At 45.6% G+C, this 20102-nt stretch overlaps 2 protein-coding genes across 2 annotated transcripts in view; one reads left to right on the forward strand and one right to left on the reverse strand.

The window, feature by feature from the left end:
- The window catches only part of LOC118382629 (ankyrin-3-like), a gene marked incomplete at its 5' end in the record, with an annotated part of 106151 nt that extends 104895 nt beyond the window's left edge, over positions 1–1256 (forward strand). Inside the window, 3 exon segments of the mRNA XM_052500491.1 lie at positions 87–392; positions 671–772; positions 827–1256.
- Positions 1257–15398: 14142 nt separating this feature from the next.
- LOC127917111 (phytanoyl-CoA hydroxylase-interacting protein-like) lies at positions 15399–16825 on the reverse strand. Its single transcript, XM_052500474.1, has one exon. The coding sequence runs from the start codon at positions 16797–16799 to the stop codon at positions 16278–16280; it is 522 nt and encodes a 173-aa protein (XP_052356434.1). The 5' UTR covers positions 16800–16825; the 3' UTR covers positions 15399–16277.
- Between the last annotated feature and the right edge of the window lie 3277 nt (positions 16826–20102).

Consider the following 20102-nt stretch of genomic DNA (forward strand, 5'->3'; position numbering starts at 1 on the left):
TAATGTAGACTGACACATTGGAAAGGGTTAGAGAGGCATTACCCCAATATATAATGTAGACTGTCACATTGGAAAGAGTTAGAGAGGCATTACCCCAATATATAATGTAGACTGACACATTGGAAAGGGTTAGAGAGGTATTACCCCAATATATAATGTAGACTGACACATTGGAAAGGGTTAGAGAGCGTTTACCCCAATATATAATGTAGACTGACACATTGGAAAGGGTTAGAGAGGCATTACCCCAATATATAATGTAGACTGTCACATTGGAAAGAGTTAGAGAGGGATTACCCCAATATATAATGTAGACTGACACATTGGAAAGAGTTAGAGAGGTATTACCCCAATATATAATGTAGACTGACACATTGGAAAGGGTTAGAGAGGTATTACCCCAATATATAATGTAGACTGACACATTGGAAAGGGTTAGACTGACACATTGGAAAGGTTTACCCCAATATATAATGTAGACTGACACATTGGAAAGGGTTAGAGGTATTACCCCAATATATAATGTAGACTGACACATTGGAAAGAGTTAGAGAGGCATTACCCCAATATATAATGTAGACTGACACATTGGAAAGAGTTAGAGTATTACCCCAATATATAATTACCCCAATATATAATGTAGACTGACACATTGGAAAGAGTTAGAGAGGTATTACCCCAATATATAATGTAGACTGACACATTGGAAAGGGTTAGAGAGGTATTACCCCAATATATAATGTAGACTGACACATTGGAAAGGGTTAGAGAGGTATTACCCCAATATATAATGTAGACTGACACATTGGAAAGGACTGTTAGAGAGGTATTACCCCAATATATAATGTAGACTGACACATTGGAAAGAGCTAGAGAGGTATTACCCCAATATATAATGTAGACTGACACATTGGAAAGAGTTAGAGAGGTATTACCCCAATATATAATGTAGACTGACACATTGGAAAGGGTTAGAGAGGTATTACCCCAATATATAATGTAGACTGACACATTGGAAAGGGTTAACAGTTCTCATGCGTATTTGCTCCAAACCAATCATTGGTCATTATTTTAGCAGTGTAATGTTATGTTCTAAGCCTGCTGTAGTTTAAAGGGGCGTTAGTTCTTTGGGGTTTGGTGCCATATTTCCTTCCGTTGATTCTCTTCATATGAGACCACCTAAAGCATTGATCTGGTAACAACCAACATGGATGATCCCATTATTTAAGCAGAAATAAATTGTGTTTAAACTGAAACAGTCTGAGGTTGTTTTCATCCATCTCTACAGTATGTTCCAAATACTTTGGGGGATTTTATTTAACAATTTAACAATTATTTAACAATATAATAACATACACATACATAATGTTTGAATAGTGTTCAGTTATGAGGTTGACTTACACTGAGAATACAAAACATTAGGAACACCTGCTCTTTCAATGACAGAAGGATCAGGTGAATCCAGGAGAAAGCAATGATCGCTTATTGATGTCACTTGTTAAATCCATTTCAATCAGTGTCGATGAAGGGGAGGAGACATGTAGATGAAGGGGAGGAGACATGTAGATGGTGGGGAGGAGACATGTAGATGAAGGGAGGAGACATGTAGACGAAGGGGAGGAGACATGTAGATGAAGGGGAGGAGACATGTAGATGAAGGGGAGGAGACATGTAGATGAAGGGGAGGAGACGGGTTAAAGAAGGATTTTAAGCCTTGAGTCCATTTTTGTATTTGTATTTATTATGGATCCCCATTAGTTCCTACCAAGGCAGCAGCTACTCTTCCTGGGGTTTATCGGCAGCAGCTACTCTTCCTGGGGCAGACTAAATAACTTTTTTGCCCGCTTTGAGGACAATACAGTGCCACTGCCACGGCCTGCAACGAAAACATGCGGTCCCCGCCTTCACTGCAGCCGAGGTGAGTAAGACATTTAACGTGTTAACCCTCGCAAGGCTGCAGGCCCAAGGCATCCCCAGCCGCGCCCTCAGAGCATGGGACCAGCTAGCGGTGTGTTTAAGGACATATTCAATCAATCCCTAGTCTGCTGTTCCCACATGCTTCAAGATGGCCACCATTGTTCCTGTTGAGAGCTAAGGTAACTGGGCTGGAAGACTGCCCGGCACTCACTTCCGTCATCATGAAGTCCTTTGAGAGACTAGTCAAGGACCATTCACCTCCACCCTACCTGACACCCTAGACCAGGCGTAGTCATTTGCTCCGCTCAGAAGAACCACAGGATGCTACAGAAAGAGGTCCCAGAGTGATGAACTCAGAAACATGCACACTGAAATAACCCACCTGGAGGAATACCTATGTGAGAACTGTTCATCGACTACAGCTCGGCATTCAACACCATAGTACCCTCCAAGCTGTGCTACTCGAGACCCTGGGTCTCTAAACGCCCTGATGGCCTTGGGACTGGACTTTTACGGGCTGCCCCAGGTGGTGAGGGTCCCAGCAACATCTCCTCCAGCTGATCCTCACGGGGGCCCCACAAGGGTGCGTTCTGAGCCCTCTCCTGTACTCCCTGTTCACCCAGACTGCGTGAACAGGCAGTCCGACTCAATCATCAAGTTTGCTGAGCACCAGTGGTGTTCTTTTTTGATCTACCTGTGACAACGGTGAGACGGCCTACAGGGAGGAGGTGAGGGCCCTCCGGTGATGCGGTGTCAGGAAAATAACCTCACACTCAACGTCAACAAAACTAAGGAGATGATTGTGGACTTCAGGAAACAGCAGAGGGAACACCCCCTATGATCATCGATGGAACAGTAGTGGAGAGGGTAGTGAGGGTTTTAAGTTCCTGCATACACACAAGACAAATTTGTCCACTCAGCCTCACTGAAGGTCGTGAAGAGGCGCAGCAGCGCCTCTTCACCACCTCAGGAGGCTGAAGAAATTTGGCTTGTCACCAAAAGCACTCACAAACTTCTACAGATGCACAATCGAGAGCATCCTGCCGGGCTGTATCACCGCCTGGTACGGCACTGTTTTGCCCTCAACGTGAAGGCTCTCCAGAGGGTAGTGAGGTCTGCACAACGCATCACCGGGGGCAAACTACCTGCCCTCCAGGACACCTACACCACCCGATGTTACAGGAAGGCCATAAAGATCATCAAGGACATCAACCACCATTTAGTTGGAGGCGTGCATGGCCACGCAGTAGTGGGTGAACAGGGAGTTCAGGAGAGGGCTGAGAATGAACCCTTGTGGTGCCCCAGTGTTGAAGATCAGCGGAGTGGAGATGTTGTTTCCTACCTTCACCACCTGAGGGCGGCCCGTCAGGAAGTCCAGGACCTATTTGCACAGGACGGGGTCGAGACCCAGGGTCTCAAGCTTGATGATGAGTTTGGAGGGTACTATGGTGTTGCAAAAATCACTGAAGCTGGAGTCTCATATCTCCCTCTCTTTAACTTTAAGCATCAGCTGTCAGAGCAGCTTACCGATCACTGTACCTGTACACAGCCCATCTGTAAATAGCCCACCCAACTACCTCATCCCCATATTGTTATTTTCCTCTTGCACCCCAGTATCTCTATTTGGACATCATCATCTGCACATCTATCACTCCCGTGTTAATGCTAAATTGTAATTATTTCACCTCTATGGCCTATTTATTGCCTTACCTCCCTACTCTTCTACATTTGCACACACTGTACATAGATTTTTCTATTGTGTTATTGACTGTACGTTTGTTTATGTGTAACTCTGTGTTGTTTTTGTCTCACTACTTTGCTTTATCTTGGCCGGGTCGCAGTTGTAAATGAGAACTTGTTCTCAACTGGCCTACCTGGTTAAATATTATTATTTTTTTTTAATTAAAATGCTGAGCTGTAGTCAATGAACAGCATTCTTACATAGGTATTCCTCTTGTCCAGATGGGATAGGGCAGTGTGATGGTGATTGTAGTCTGTGGATCTATTGGGGCGGTAAGAAAATTGGAGCGGGTCTAGAGTAACAAAGAGTCTCTCAAAGCACTTTGTGATGACAGAAGTGAGTGCTACGGACCATAGTAATTTAGTTCAGTTACCTTAGCTTTCTTGGGAACAATTTTCTTACATTTTAAAGCAAGTTCTACCTGACAGCCTAGGAACCGATTAACTGCCTTGTTCAGGGGCAGAACAGCCTGCAACCAAAAGAGTTCTACCTGGAACCAAAAGAGTTCTACCTGGAACCAAAAGAGTTCTACCTGCAACCAAAAGAGTTCTACCTGGAACCAAAAGAGTTCTAACTGGAACCAAAAGAGTTCTACCTGGAACCAAAATAGTTCTACCTGGAACCAAAAGAGTTCTCCTGAACCAAAAGAGTTCTACCTGGAACCAAAAGAGTTCTACCTGGAACCAAAAGAGTTCTACCTGCAACCAAAAAGTTCTACCTGCAACCAAAGAGTTCTACCTGGAACCAAAGAGTTCTACCTGCAACCAAAAGAGTTCACCTTGTTTACTTCAAAAGAGTTCTAACCAAGAGTTCTACCTGCAACCAAAATAGTTCTACCTGCAACCAAAAGAGTTCTACCTGGAACCAAAAGAGTTCTACCTGGAACCAAAAGAGTTCTACCTGGAACCAAAAGAGTTCTACCTGGAACCAAAAGAGTTCTACCTGGAACCAAAAGAGTTCTACCTGGAACCAAAAGAGTTGTACCTGCAACCAAAAGAGTTCTACCTGCAACCAAAAGAGTTCTACCTGGAACCAAAAGAGTTCTACCTGCAACCAAAAGGGTTCTACCTGGAACCAAAGGAGTTATGGGTTCTACCTGCAACCAAAAGAGTTCTACCTGGAACCAAAAGAGTTCTACCTGCAACCAAAGGAGTTATGGGTTCTACCTGCAACCAAAAGGGTTCTACCTGGAACCAAAATAGTTCTACCTGCAACCAAAAGGGTTCTACCTAGAACCAAAAGAGTTCTACCTACAACCAAAAGAGTTCTAACTGCAACCAAAATAGTTCTACCTTTAACCAAAAGAGTTCTACCTACAACCAAAAGAGTTCTACCTGCAACCAAAAGAGTTGCACCTGGAACCAAAAGAGTTCTAACTGGAACCAAAAGAGTTATGGGTTCTACCTGGAACCAAAAGAGTTCTACCTGCAACCAAAATGGTTCTACCTGGAACCAAAAGAGTTTACCTGGAACCAAAAGAGTTCTACCTGCAACCAAAAGGGTTCTACCTGGAACCAAAAGAGTTCTACCTACAACCAAAAGGGTTTACCTGGAACCAAAAGAGTTCTACCTACAACCAAAAGGGTTCTACCTGCAACCAAAAGAGTTCTACCTGGAACCAAAAGATTTCTTTAAAGGTTTCTCCAATGGGGAAAGCTGAAGATCCATTTTAGATTCTAGATAGCACCTTGTTTTCTAAGTGTGTACAGCATGAGACACCGCTATAAATGGCTCAAAATTCAACTCTGTGCAAGAATACACAAACAGAACCATGTCAGATTGTAACAAGTAGAATTCACTCTTGTTTTGTGTCTCTGCATGTCAACCAACTGTTGAGCTACAGTCAGCTGTGGTTAAATGTGACACATTTCTATCCAATCATGTGTCTTGGTCAGGATCTGTTGTACACATCCTCTTTTTAGTTATTTAACCAGGCAAGTCAGTTAAGAACAAATTCTTATTTTCAATGACGGCCTGGGAACAGTGGGTGAACAGCCTGTTCAGGGGCAGAACGACAGATTTGTATCTTGTCAGCTCGGGGGTTTGAAGTCACAACCTTCAGGTTACTAGTCACACGCTCTAACCACTAGGCTACCCTGCCTCTGATACGACCAGTTTGAATGTTAGCTTTACCACACACTCTAACCACTAGGCTACCCTGCCTCTGATACGACCAGTTTGAATGTTAGCTTTACCACACGCTCTAACCACTAGGCTACCCTGCCTCTGATATGACCAGTTTGAATGTTAGCTTTACCACACGCTCTAACCACTAGGCTACCCTGCCTCTGATACACGACCAGTTTGAATGTTAGCTTTACCACACGCTCTAACCACTAGGCTACCCTGCCTCTGATATGACCAGTTTGAATGTTAGCTTTACCACACGCTCTAACCACTAAGCTACCCTGCCTCTGATACGACCAGTTTGAATGTTAGCTTTACCACACTCTCTAACCACTAGGCTACCCTGCCTCTGATATGACCAGTTTGAATGTTAGCTTTACCACACGCTCTAACCACTAGGCTACCCTGCCTCTGATACACGACCAGTTTGAATGTTAGCTTTACCACACGCTCTAACCACTAGGCTACCCTGCCTCTGATATGACCAGTTTGAATGTTAGCTTTACCACACGCTCTAACCACTAGGCTACCCTGCCTCTGATATGACCAGTTTGAATGTTAGCTTTACCACACGCTCTAACCACTAGGCTACCCTGCCTCTGATATGACCAGTTTGAATGTTAGCTTTACCACACGCTCTAACCACTAGGCTACCCTGCCTCTGATATGACCAGTTTGAATGTTAGCTTTACCACACGCTCTAACCACTAGGCTACCCTGCCTCTGATACGACCAGTTTGAATGTTAGCTTTACCACACGCTCTAACCACAAGGCTACCCTGCCTCTGATACGACCAGTTTGAATGTTAGCTTTACCACACGCTCTAACACGTAACAGTTATTTTGTTTAGAGTGTTTCTAATCTATCCTTTGGCTATGATCAAAGTCTGGTTCACTTATTTTTATACAGTAAAACTAAAATGTTCTATCTTTGTTTTGTGATGTTTATTATGTTGAACACAGGATAATGTGGTTTCTGTTAATGATTGCAATACATATAACACAGAACCCATCAGACAACAATTTTTTATTTTTTTATTTCACCTTTATTTAACCAGGTAGGCAAGTTGAGAACAAGTTCTCATTTACAATTGCGACCTGGCCAAGATAAAGCAAAGCAGTTCGACAGATACAACGACACAGAGTTACACATGGAGTAAAACAAACATACAGTCAATAATACAGTATAAACAAGTCTATATACAATGTGAGCAAATTATGTGAGAAGGGAGGTAAAGGCAAAAAAGGCCATGGTGGCAAAGTAAATACAATATAGCAAGTAAAACACTGGAATGGTAGTTTTGCAATGGAAGAATGTGCAAAGTAGAAATAAAAATAATGGGGTGCAAAGGAGCAATAAAAATTTATTAATTAATTAATGAAATACAGTTGGGAAAGAGGTAGTTGTTTGGGCTAAATTATAGGTGGGCTATGTACAGGTGCAGTAATCTGTAAAATGCTCTGACAGTTGGTGCTTAAAGCTAGTGAGGGAGATGTGTTTCCAGTTTCAGAGATTTTTGTAGTTCGTTCCAGTCATTGGCAGCAGAGAACTGGAAGGAGAGGCGGCCAAAGAAAGAATTGGTTTTGGGGGTGACTAGAGAGATATACCTGCTAGAGCGTGTGCTACAGGTGGGAGATGCTATGGTGACCAGCGAGCTGAGATAAGGGGGGACTTTACCTAGCAGGGTCTTGTAGATGACATGGAGCCAGTGGGTTTGGCGACGAGTATGAAGCGAGGGCCAGCCAACGAGAGCGTACAGGTCGCAATGGTGGGTAGTATATGGGGCTTTGGTGACAAAACGGATTGCACTGTGATAGACTGCATCCAATTTGTTGAGTAGGGTATTGGAGGCTATTTTGTAAATGACATCGCCAAAATCGAGGATTGGTAGGATGGTCAGTTTTACAAGGGTATGTTTGGCAGCATGAGTGAAGGATGCTTTGTTGCGAAATAGGAAGCCAATTCTAGATTTAACTTTGGATTGGAGATGTTTGATATGGGTCTGGAAGGAGAGTTTACAGTCTAACCAGACACCTAAGTATTTGTAGTTGTCCACGTATTCTAAGTCAGAGCCGTCCAGAGGATGTGAAGACATCAGACTGACATCAGTGTAATCAGTGCTGCAACCTGCTTCAGGCTGGGATTCAATCCCATTGCGGGTTATAGGTATTGTTCCTTCATTCGTGGAGATCCCATTCACTACTTCAGCAGTACTGTATCATTTTAATCATTTTAGTCAATAAGATTCTTGCTACGTAAGCTTAACTTTCTGAACATTCGAGACGTGTAGTCCACTTGTCATTCCAATCTCCTTTGCATTAGCGTAGCCTCTTCTGTAGCCTGTCAACTATGTGTCTGTCTATCCCTGTTCTCTCCTCTCTGCACAGACCATACAAACGCTCCACACCGCGTGGCCGCGGCCACCCTAATCTGGTGGTCCCAGCGCGCACGACCCACGTGGAGTTCCAGGTCTCCGGTAGCCTCTGGAACTGCCGATCTGCGGCCAACAAGGCAGAGTTCATCTCAGCCTATGCCTCCCTCCAGTCCCTCGACTTCTTGGCACTGACGGAAACATGGATCACCACAGACAACACTGCTACTCCTACTGCTCTCTCTTCGTCCGCCCACGTGTTCTCGCACACCCCGAGAGCTTCTGGTCAGCGGGGTGGTGGCACCGGGATCCTCATCTCTCCCAAGTGGTCATTCTCTCTTTCTCCCCTTACCCATCTGTCTATCGCCTCCTTTGAATTCCATGCTGTCACAGTTACCAGCCCTTTCAAGCTTAACATCCTTATCATTTATCGCCCTCCAGGTTCCTCGGAGAGTTCATCAATGAGCTTGATACCTTGATAAGCTCCTTTCCTGAGGACGGCTCACCTCTCACAGTGCTGGGCGACTTTAACCTCCCCACGTCTACCTTTGACTCATTCCTCTCTGCCTCCTTCTTTCCACTCCTCTCCTCTTTTGACCTCACCCTCTCACCTTCCCCCTACTCACAAGGCAGGCAATACGCTCGACCTCATCTTTACTAGATGCTGTTCTTCCACTAAGCTCATTGCAACTCCCCTCCAAGTCTCCGACCACTACCTTGTATCCTTTTCCCTCTCGCTCTCATCTAACACCTCCCACACTGCCCCTACTCGGATGGTATCGCGCCGTCCCAACCTTCGCTCTCTCTCCCCGCTACTCTCTCTCCTCTTCCATCCTATCATCTCTTCCCTCTGCTCAAACCTTCTCCAACCTATCTCCTGATTCTGCCTCCTCAACCCTCCTCTTCTCCCTTTCTGCATCCTTTGACTCTCTATGTCCCCTATCCTCCAGGCCGGCTCGGTCCTCCCCTCCCGCCCTGTGGCTCGACGACTCATTGCGAGCTCACAGAACAGGGCTCCGGGCAGCCGAGCGGAAATGGAGGAAAACTCGCCTCCCTGCGGACCTGGCATCCTTTCACTCCCTCCTCTCTACATTTATCTCCTCTGTCTCTGCTGCTAAAGCCATTTTCTACCACTCTAAATTCCAAGCATCTGCCTCTAACCCTAGGAAGCTCTTTGCCACCTTCTCCTCCCTCCTGAATCCTCCTCCCCCCCCCCTCCTCCCTCTCTGCAGATGACTTCGTCAACCACTTTGAAAAGAAGGTCGAGGACATCCGATCCTCGTTTGCTAAGTCAAACGGCACCGCTGGTTTTGCTCACACTGCCCTACCCTGTGCTCTGACCTCTTTCTCCCCTCTCTCTCCAGATGAAATCTCGCGTCTTGTGACGGCCGGCCGCCCAACAACCTGCCCGCTTGACCCTATCCCCTCCTCTCTTCTCCAGACCATTTCCGGAGACCTTCTCCCTTACCTCACCTCGCTCATCAACTCATCCCTGACCGCTGGCTACGTCCCTTCCGTCTTCAAGAGAGTTGCACCCCTTCTGAAAAAACCTACACTCGATCCCTCCGATGTCAACAACTACAGACCAGTATCCCTTCTTTCTTTTCTCTCCAAAACTCTTGAACGTGCCGTCCTTGGCCAGCTCTCCCGCTATCTCTCTCTGAATGACCTTCTCGATCCAAATCAGTCAGGTTTCAAGACTAGTCATTCAACTGAGACTGCTCTTCTCTGTATCACGGAGGCGCTCCGCACCGCTAAAGCTAACTCTCTCTCCTCTGCTCTCATCCTTCTAGACCTATCGGCTGCCTTCGATACTGTGAACCATCAGATCCTCCTCTCCACCCTCTCCGAGTTGGGCATCTCCGGCGCGGCCCACGCTTGGATTGCGTCCTACCTGACAGGTCGCTCCTACCAGGTGGCGTGGCGAGAATCTGTCTCCTCACCACGCGCTCTCACCACTGGTGTCCCCCAGGGCTCTGTTCTAGGCCCTCTCCTATTCTCGCTATACACCAAGTCACTTGGCTCTGTCATAACCTCACATGGTCTCTCCTATCATTGCTATGCAGACGACACACAATTAATCTTCTCCTTTCCCCCTTCTGATGACCAGGTGGCGAATCGCATCTCTGCATGTCTGGCAGACATATCAGTGTGGATGACGGATCACCACCTCAAGCTGAACCTCGGCAAGACGGAGCTGCTCTTCCTCCCGTGGAAGGACTGCCCGTTCCATGATCTCGCCATCACGGTTGACAACTCCATTGTGTCCTCCTCCCAGAGCGCTAAGAACCTTGGCGTGATCCTGGACAACACCCTGTCGTTCTCAACTAACATCAAGGCGGTGGCCCGCTCCTGTAGGTTCATGCTCTACAACATCCGCAGAGTTCGACCCTGCCTCACACAGGAAGCGGCGCAGGTCCTAATCCAGGCACTTGTCATCTCCCGTCTGGATTAAAGCAACTCGCTGTAGGCTGGGCTCCCTGCCTGTGCCATTAAACCCCTACAACTCATCCAGAACGCCGCAGCCCGTCTGGTGTTCAACCTTCCCAAGTTCTCTCACGTCACCCCGCTCCTCCGCTCTCTCCACTGGCTTCCAGTTGAAGCTCGCATCCGCTACAAGACCATGGTGCTTGCCTACGGAGCTGTGAGGGGAACGGCACCTCAGTACCTCCAGGCTCTGATCAGGCCCTACACCCAAACAAGGGCACTGCGTTCATCCACCTCTGGCCTCCTCGCCTCCCTACCACTGAGGAAGTACAGTTCCCGCTCAGCCCAGTCAAAACTGTTCGCTGCTCTGGCCCCCCAATGGTGGAACAAACTCCCTCACGACGCCAGGACAGCGGAGTCAATCACCACCTTTCCGGAGACACCTGAAACCCCACCTCTTTAAGGAATACCTAGGATAGGATAAGTAATCCTTCTCACCCCCCTTTAAGATTTAGATCCAGTATTGTAAAGTGACTGTTCTACTGGATGTCATAAGGTGAATGCACCAATTTGTAAGTCGCTCTGGATAAGAGCGTCTGCTAAATGACTTAAATGTAAATGTAATGTAAATGTAAGCGCTGGATATGTCACAGCTCCGTAGGAACTTGTCTTTAAAAACCGCAATACCTATAACCCACGATCGGAATGAGTCACTACCGTAGAATCATCCAGTAATCACATTCCATTACAAGACCATGTTACGTAATACGTAATAATCCATTATGCCTTGTTGAGGCTGGTACCACGGCTTGTTTCTAGCAGCTTGGTCAAGGTGTTGTTACCTTTGGCATATCATTACATTGCACCTGTATAATATGACTGTTAGACTGTTAATATGTATAATATGACTGTTAGAATCACCACAGCCAGTAGGGTTAGAGAATCCCCACAGCCAATAGGATTAGAGAATCCCCACAGCCAATAGGGTTAGAGAATCACCACAGCCAATAGGGTTAGAGAATCCCCACAACCAACAGGGTTAGAGAGTCACCACAGCCAATAGGGTTAGAGAATCCCCACAGCCAATAGGGTTAGAGAATCCCCACAGCCAATAGGGTTAGAGAATCCCCACAACCAACAAGGTTAGAGAATCCCCACAGCCAATAGGGTTAGAGAATCCCCACAGCCAATAGGATTAGAGAATCACCACAGCCAGTAGGGTTAGAGAATCCCCACAGCCAATAGGGTTAGAGAATCCCCACAACCAACAGGGTTAGAGAATCACCACAGCCAATAGGGTTAGAGAATCCCCACAGCCAATAGGGTTAGAGAATCCCCACAGCCAATAGGGTTAGAGAATCATCACAGCCAGTAGGGTTAGAGAATCACCAAAGCCAGTAGGGTTAGAGAATCACCACAGCCAATAGGGTTAGAGAATCACCACAGCCAATAGGATTAGAGAATCACCACAGCCAATAGGATTAGAGAATCACCACAGCCAATAGGGTTAGAGAATCACCACAGCCAATAGGATTAGAGAATCACCACAGCCAATAGGGTTAGAGAATCACCACAGCCAATAGGATTAGAGAATCACCACAGCCAATAGGATTAGAGAATCACCACAGCCAATAGGGTTAGAGAATCACCACAGCCAATAGGATTAGAGAATCACCACAGCCACTAGATCCACTCTGCATACCCCTGTTACCTCCTTTGTCCCACCCCCCACACATGCGGTGACCTCACCCATTACAACCAGCATGTCCAGAGATACAACCTCTCTCATCATCACCCAGTGCCTGGGCTTACCTCCGCTGTACCCGCACCCCACCATACCCCTGTCTGCGCATTATGCCCTGAATATATTCTACCATGCCCAGAAACCTGCTCCTCTTACCCTCTGCCCCCAACGCTCTAGGCGACCAGTTTTGATAGCCTTTAGCCGCACCCTCATACTACTCCTTCTCTGTTCCGCGGGTGATGTGGAGGTAAACCCAGGCCCTGCATGTCCCCAGGTACCCTCATTTGTTGACTTCTGTGATCGAAAAAGTCTTGGTTTTATGCATGTCAACATCAGAAGCCTCCTCCCTAAGTTTGTTTTACTCACTGCTTTAGCACACTCTGCTAACCCTGATGTCCTTGCCGTGTCTGAATCCTGGCTCAGGAAGGCCACCAAAATTCAGAGATTCCCATACCCAACTATAACATCTTCCGTCAAGATAGAACTGCCAAAGGGGGCGGAGTCGCAGTCTACTGCAGAGATAGCCTGCAAAGTAATGTCATACTTTCCAGGTCCATACCCAAACAGTTTGAACTACTAATTTTGAAAATTACTCTCTCCAGAAACAAGTCTCTCACTGTTGCCGCCTGCTACCGACCCCCGTCAGCTCCCAGCTGTGCCCTGGACACCATTTGTGAATTGATCGCCCCCATCTAGCTTCAGAGTTTGTTCTGTTAGGTGACCTAAACTGGGATATGCTTAACACCCCGGCAGTCCTACAATCTAAGCTAGATGCCCTCAATCTCACGCAAATCATCAAGGAACCCACCAGGTACAACCCTAACTCTGTAAACAAGGGCACCCTCATAGACGTCATCCTGACCAACTGGCCCTCCAAATATACCTCCGCTGTCTTCAACCAGGATCTCAGCGATCACTGCCTCATCGCCTGTATCCGCCACGGAGCCGCAGTCAACGACCACCCCTCATCACTGTCAAACGCTCCCTAAAACACTTCTGTGAGCAGGCCTTTCTAATCGACCTGGCCCGTGTATCCTGGAAGGACATTGACCTCATCCCGTCAGTTGAGGATGCCTGGTCATTCTTTAAAAAGTAACTTCCTCACCATTTTGGATAAGCATGCTCCGTTCAAAAAATGCAGAACCAAGAACAGATACAGCCCTTGGTTCACTCCAGACCTGACTGCCCTCGACCAGCACAAAAACATCCTGTGGCGGACTGCAATAGCATCGAATAGCCCCGTGATATGCAACTGTTCAGGGAAGTCAGGAACCAATACACGCAGTCAGTCAGGAAAGCTAAGGCCAGCTTCTTCAGGCAGAAGTTTGCATCCTGTAGCTCCAACTCCAAAAAGTTCTGGGACACTGTGAAGTCCATGGAGAACAAGAGCACCTCCTCCCAGCTGCCCACTGCACTGAGGCTAGGAAACACGGTCTCCACCGATAAATCCATGATTATCGAAAACTTCAATAAGCACTTTTCAACGGCTGGCCATGCCTTCCGCCTGGCTACTCCAACCTCGGCCAACAGCTCCGCCCCCGTAGTTCCTCACCCAAGCCTCTCCAGGTTCTCCTTTACCCAAATCCAGATAGCAGATGTTCTGAAAGAGCTGCAAAACCTGGACCCGTACAAATCAGCTGGGCTTGACAATCTGGACCCGCTATTTCTGAAACTATCTGCCGCCATTGTCGCAACCCCTATTACCAGCCTGTTCAACCTCTCTTTCATATCGTCTGAGATCCCCAAGGATTGGAAAGCGGCCGCAGTCATCCCCCTCTTCAAAGGGGAGACACCCTGGACCCAAACTGCTATAGACCTATATCCATCCTGCCCTGCCTATCTAAGGTCTTGAAAGCCAAGTCAACAAACAGGTCACTGACCATCTCGAATCCCACCGTACCTTCTCCGCTGTGCAATCTGGTTTCCGAGCCGGTCACGGGTGCACCTCAGCCACACTCAAGGTACTAAATGATATCATAACCGCCATCGATAAAAGACAGTACTGTGCAGCCGTCTTCATCGACCTCGCCAAGGCTTTCGACTCTGTCAATCACCAAATTCTTATCGGTAGACTCAACAGCCTCGGTTTTTCGGATGACTGCCTTGCCTGGTTCACCAATTACTTTGCAGACAGAGTTCAGTGTGTCAAATCAGAGGGCATGCTGTCCGTTCCTCTGGCAGTCTCTATGGGGGTGCCACAGGGTTCAATTCTCGGGCCGACTCTTTTCTCTGTATATATCAATGATGTTGCTCTTGCTGCGGGCGATTCCCTGATCCACCTCTACGCAGACGACACCATTCTATATACTTTCGGCCCGTCATTGGACACTGTGCTATCAAACCTCCAAACGAGCTTCAATGCCATACAGCACTCCTTCCGTGGCCTCCAACTGCGATCGCTGCCTGCACCCGCATGCCCGACTAGCATCACCACCCTGGATGGTTCCAACCTTGAATATGTGGACATCTATAAGTACCTAGGTGTCTGGCTAGACTGCAAACTCTCCTTCCAGACTCACATCAAACATCTCCAATCAAAAATCAAATCCAGAGTCGGCTTTCTATTCCGCAACAAAGCCTCCTTCACTCACGCTGCCAAGCTTACCCTAGTAAAACTGACTATCCTACCGATCCTCGACTTCGGCGATGTCATCTACAAAATGGCTTCCAACACTCTACTCAGCAAACTGGATGCAGTCTATCACAGTGCCATCCGTTTTGTCACTAAAGCACCTTATACCACCCACCACTGCGACTTGTATGCTCTAGTCGGCTGGCCCTCACTACATATTCGTCGCCAGACCCACTGGCTCCAGGTCATCTACAAGTCCATGCTAGGTAAAGCTCCGCCTTATCTCAGTTCACTGGTCACGATGGCAACACCCATCCGTAGCACGCGCTCCAGCAGGTGTATCTCACTGATCATCCCTAAAGCCAACACCTCATTTGGCCGCCTTTCGTTCCAGTACTCTGCTGCCTGTGACTGGAACAATTGCAAAAATCGCTGAAGTTGGAGACTTTTATCTCCCTCTCCAACTTCAAACATCAGCTATCCGAGCAGCTAACCGATCGCTGCAGCTGTACATAGTCTATAGGTAAATAGCTCACCCTTTTTCACCTACCTCATTCCCATACTGTTTTTATACTGTTTTTATTTATTTACTTTTCTGCTCTTTTGCACACCAATATCTCTACCTGTACATGCCCATCAGATCATTTATCACTCCAGTGTTAATCTGCAAAATTGTATTATTCGCCTACCTCCTCATGCCTTTTGCACACATTGTATATAGACTGCCCATTTTTTTCTACTGTGTTATTGACTTGCTAATTGTTTACTCCATGTGTAACTCTGTGTTGTCTGTTCACACTGCTATGCTTTATCTTGGCCAGGTCGCAGTTGCAAATGAGAACTTGTTCTCAACTAGCCTACCTGGTTAAATAAAGGTGAAATAAAATAAAATAAAATAAACAGCCAATAGGGTTAGAGAATCCCCACAACCAACAGGGTTAGAGAGTCACCACAGCCAATAGGGTTAGAGAATCCCCACAGCCAATAGGGTTAGAGAATCCCCACAGCCAATAGGGTTAGAGAATCAACACAGCCAGTAGGGTTAGAGAATCACCAAAGCCAGTAGGGTTAGAGAATCACCACAGCCAATAGGGTTAGAGAATCACCACAGCCAATAGGATTAGAGAATCACCACAGCCAATAGGATTAGAGAATCACCACAGCCAATAGGGTTAGAGAATCACCACAGCCAATAGGATTAGAGAATCACCACAGCCATTAGGGTTAGAGAATCACCACAGCCAATAGGGTTAGAGAATCACCACAGCCAATAGGATTAGAGAATCACCACAGCCAATAGGGTTAGAGAAGTATTATTATCCGTAGAACTGCAGGGACCTCGTAGTAACGCCCCCTTCCTCCCCCACAGTTTGCTGGTTAGCGTCCCACGCTGATGTTGCAGGTCTTGCAACTGGGGTCCTTCTTAGCATTGATGGTGGACATGCTACTGAGCTGGTGTCCTTGGATCTCCTCCACGCTGCCTAGGGCCAGGTCCACGGGCTCGGTGTAAATCACCTCCAGAATCACATCCTGGGCGTGGTGGAACACCAGCCCCCCCTCCTCCTCCTCCTGGGTGCATGTCAGGAAGCAGTTGTCTAAGATGTCCAGCGCCGGGAGGCGGCCCTTACAGAATCGGTCCCCTGGGGAGCCCTCTGGGGCCAGCACCAGGATCACGTAGTGGTAGGCTGTGTACATGCAGTAGAAGTCCCCGAAGTACAGGTTGGTCTTGGGGTTGAACAGGACCTGGGCCTGGATCTGGAAGCGGTAGCGTCCGTAGGGGGAGTCCTGGGGGGGCTTGCCTGTGTTGAACTCCGTGTTGCAGCTGAAGTAGATGCCTTCCAGCTTGCCACTGATGGGAGATCCGTGGCTGCCACTGTTGTCCTTTACAGTCGGGAGCATCCGGTTGTCCTGTGTCTCTCTGGAACCACAAGAGGGGCTTATCACCACACCAGACCATGTTAATCAACCAGCATGCAAACACTATCAAACACAGAGACAGACAATCAGCAAGGGAACAGAACTCTGAGTCTACAACAGAACACAACTCTGCTCCCCCAAGAAACAAAGAGATCTTCTGTTGAATCTGACCATTACTCTCAATGGTTGTACAGTCGTCTCAAATAAAACTGTGAAGGACCAGCTTTTTTCCATCTACGTAACATTGCAAAAATCAGAAACTTTCTGTCCAAAAATGATGCAGAAAAATGTATCCATGCTTTTGTTACTTCTAGGTTAGACTACTGCAATGCTCTACTTTCCGGCTACCCGGATAAAGCACTAAATAAACTTCAGTTAGTGCTAAATACGGCTGCTAAAATCCTGACTAGAACAAAAAAAATTGATCATATTACTCCAGTGCTAGCCTCCCTACACTGGCTTCCTGTCAAAGCAAGGGCTGGTTTCAAGGTTTTACTGCTAACCTACAAAACATTACATGGGCTTGCTCCTACCTATCTCTCTGATTTGGTCCTGCCGTACATACCTACACGTACGCTACGGTCACAAGATGCAGGCCTCCTAATTGTCCCTAGAATTTCTAAGCAAACAGCTGGAGGTAGGGCTTTCTCCTATAGAGCTCCATTTTTATGGAATGGTCTGCCTACCCATGTGAGAAACGCAAACTCGGTCACAACCTTTAAGTCTTTACTGAAAACTCATCTCTTCAGTGGGTCATATGATTGAGTGTAGTCTGGCCCAGGAGTGTGAAGGTGAACGGAAAGGCTCTGGAGCAACAAACCGCCCTTGCTGTCTCTGCCTGCCCGGTTCCCCTCTTTCCACTGGGATTCTCTGCCTCTAACCCTATTACAGGGGCTGAGTCACTGGCTTACTGGTGCTCTTTCATGCCGTCCCTAGGAGGGGTGCGTCACGTGAGTGGGTTGAGTCACTGATGTGATCTTCCTGACTGGGTTGGCGCACCCCCTTGGGTTGTGCCGTGGCGGAGATCTTTGTGGGCTATACTCGGCCTTGTCTCAGAATGGTAAGTTGGTGGTTGAAGATATCCCTCTAGTGGTGTGGGGGCTGTGCTTTGGCAAAGTGGGTGGGGTTATATCCTTCCTGTTTGGCCCTGTCCGGGGGTGTCCTCGGATGGGGCCACAGTGTCTCCTGACCCCTCCTGTCTCAGCCTCCAGTATTTATGCTGCAGCAGTTTATGTGTCGGGGGTCTAGGGTCAGTTTGTTATATCTGGAGTACTTCTCCTGTCTTATCCGGTGTCCTATGTGAATTTAAGTATGCTCTCTCTAATTCTCTCTTTCTCTCTCTCGGAGGACCTGAGCCCTAGGACCATGCCTCAGGACTCCTTGCTGTCCCCAGTCCACCTGGCCGTGCTGCTGCTCCAGTTTCAACTGTTCTGCCTGTGATTATTATTATTTGACCATGCTGGTCATTTATGAACATTTGAACATCTTGGCCATGTTCTGTTATAATCTCCACCCGGCACAGCCAGAAGAGGACTGGCCACCCCTCATAGCCTGGTTCCTCTCTAGGTTTCTTCCTAGGTTTTGGCCTTTCTAGGGAGTTTTTCCTAGCCACCGTGCTTCTACACCTGCATTGCTTGCTGTTTGGGGTTTTAGGCTGGGTTTCTGTACAGCACTTTGAGATATCAGCTGATGTACGAAGAGCTATATAAATAATTTTGATATTTTTTATTACCAATACAATACGATTACCAATACAATAATATTACTAATACTATTATCAATACAATACTACTACCAACACAATACTATTATCAATACTATTACCAATACAATACTATTATCAATACAATACTATTATCAATACAGTACTGTTATCAATACAATACTACTACTAATATTTGTATCAATATAATACTATTACCAATACAATACTATTCCCCATACTATTACCAATACAATACTATTACCAAATACTATTACCAATACAATACTAGTACCAATACTATTACCAATACTATTACAGATACAATACTATTATCAATACAATACTATTGCCAATACTATTATCAATACAATACTATTACCAATACTGTTATCAATATAATACTATTACCAATATTGTTATGAATACAATAGTATTATCAATACAATACTATTACCTATACTATTATGAATACTATTCTACTACCAATAATATTACCAATACTGGTGAATACAATACTATTACCAATACTAATATCAATACAATACTATTAAGAATACAATACTATAACCAATACCATTACGAATACAATACTAGTACTATTACTGATACGAATACTGTTATGAATACAATACTATTAATGATACTATTATGAATACAATACTATTATGAATACAATATTATTACCAATACTATTAAGAATACAATACTAGCACCAATACTAATACCAATACTGGTATGAATACAATACTATTACCAACACGATTACCAATACTATTATGAATACAATATTATTACCAATTCTATTGGAAATACAATACTATTACCAATACTTTTATGAATACAATACTATTAGAAATACAATACTATTACCAATACCATTAGAAATACAATACTATTGCCAATACAATTACCAATACTATTGCCAATACTATTAGAAATACAATACTATTACCAATACTATTATGAATAAAATAGTATTACCAATACTATTACCAATACTATTATGAATAAAATAGTATTACCAATACTATTGAATAAAATACTATTACCAATACTATTAGAAATACAATACTATTACCAATACTATTATCAATACTATACTATTATCAAATACTATTACCAAATAGTATTATGAATACAATACTATTACCAATACTATTATCACCACTATTACCAATACTAGTATCAATTCAATACTACCATCTACTCTCTCATTACCAATAGAAAGCTGTTCAGCTTTTAAAAGTTGAGAGAAAATGCTGTATGTACCTCGTTTTATTGAAGTAGTCATTCTGCTGGTTCCGATAAAACAGTGAGAATCTCAACATCCTACCAGCTATCCCCTCGGCCTTCTCCAGCAACTGTATCAGATGCACAGTAGAGTAGTCTGGGGAAAAATACAAATAATAATAGTTATTTGAATCAAATCAAAGTTTATTTGTCACGTGTGCAGAATACAACAGTAGACCTTACAGTGAAATGCTTACTTACAGGCTCTAACCAATAGTGCAAAAGGGGTATTAGGTGAACAATAGCTAAGTAAAGACATATAAACAACAGGAAAAGACAGTGAAAAACAG

This window comes from Oncorhynchus keta, unplaced genomic scaffold, assembly GCF_023373465.1.
Source record: "Oncorhynchus keta strain PuntledgeMale-10-30-2019 unplaced genomic scaffold, Oket_V2 Un_contig_10774_pilon_pilon, whole genome shotgun sequence".
Classification (NCBI taxonomy): domain Eukaryota; kingdom Metazoa; phylum Chordata; class Actinopteri; order Salmoniformes; family Salmonidae; genus Oncorhynchus; species Oncorhynchus keta.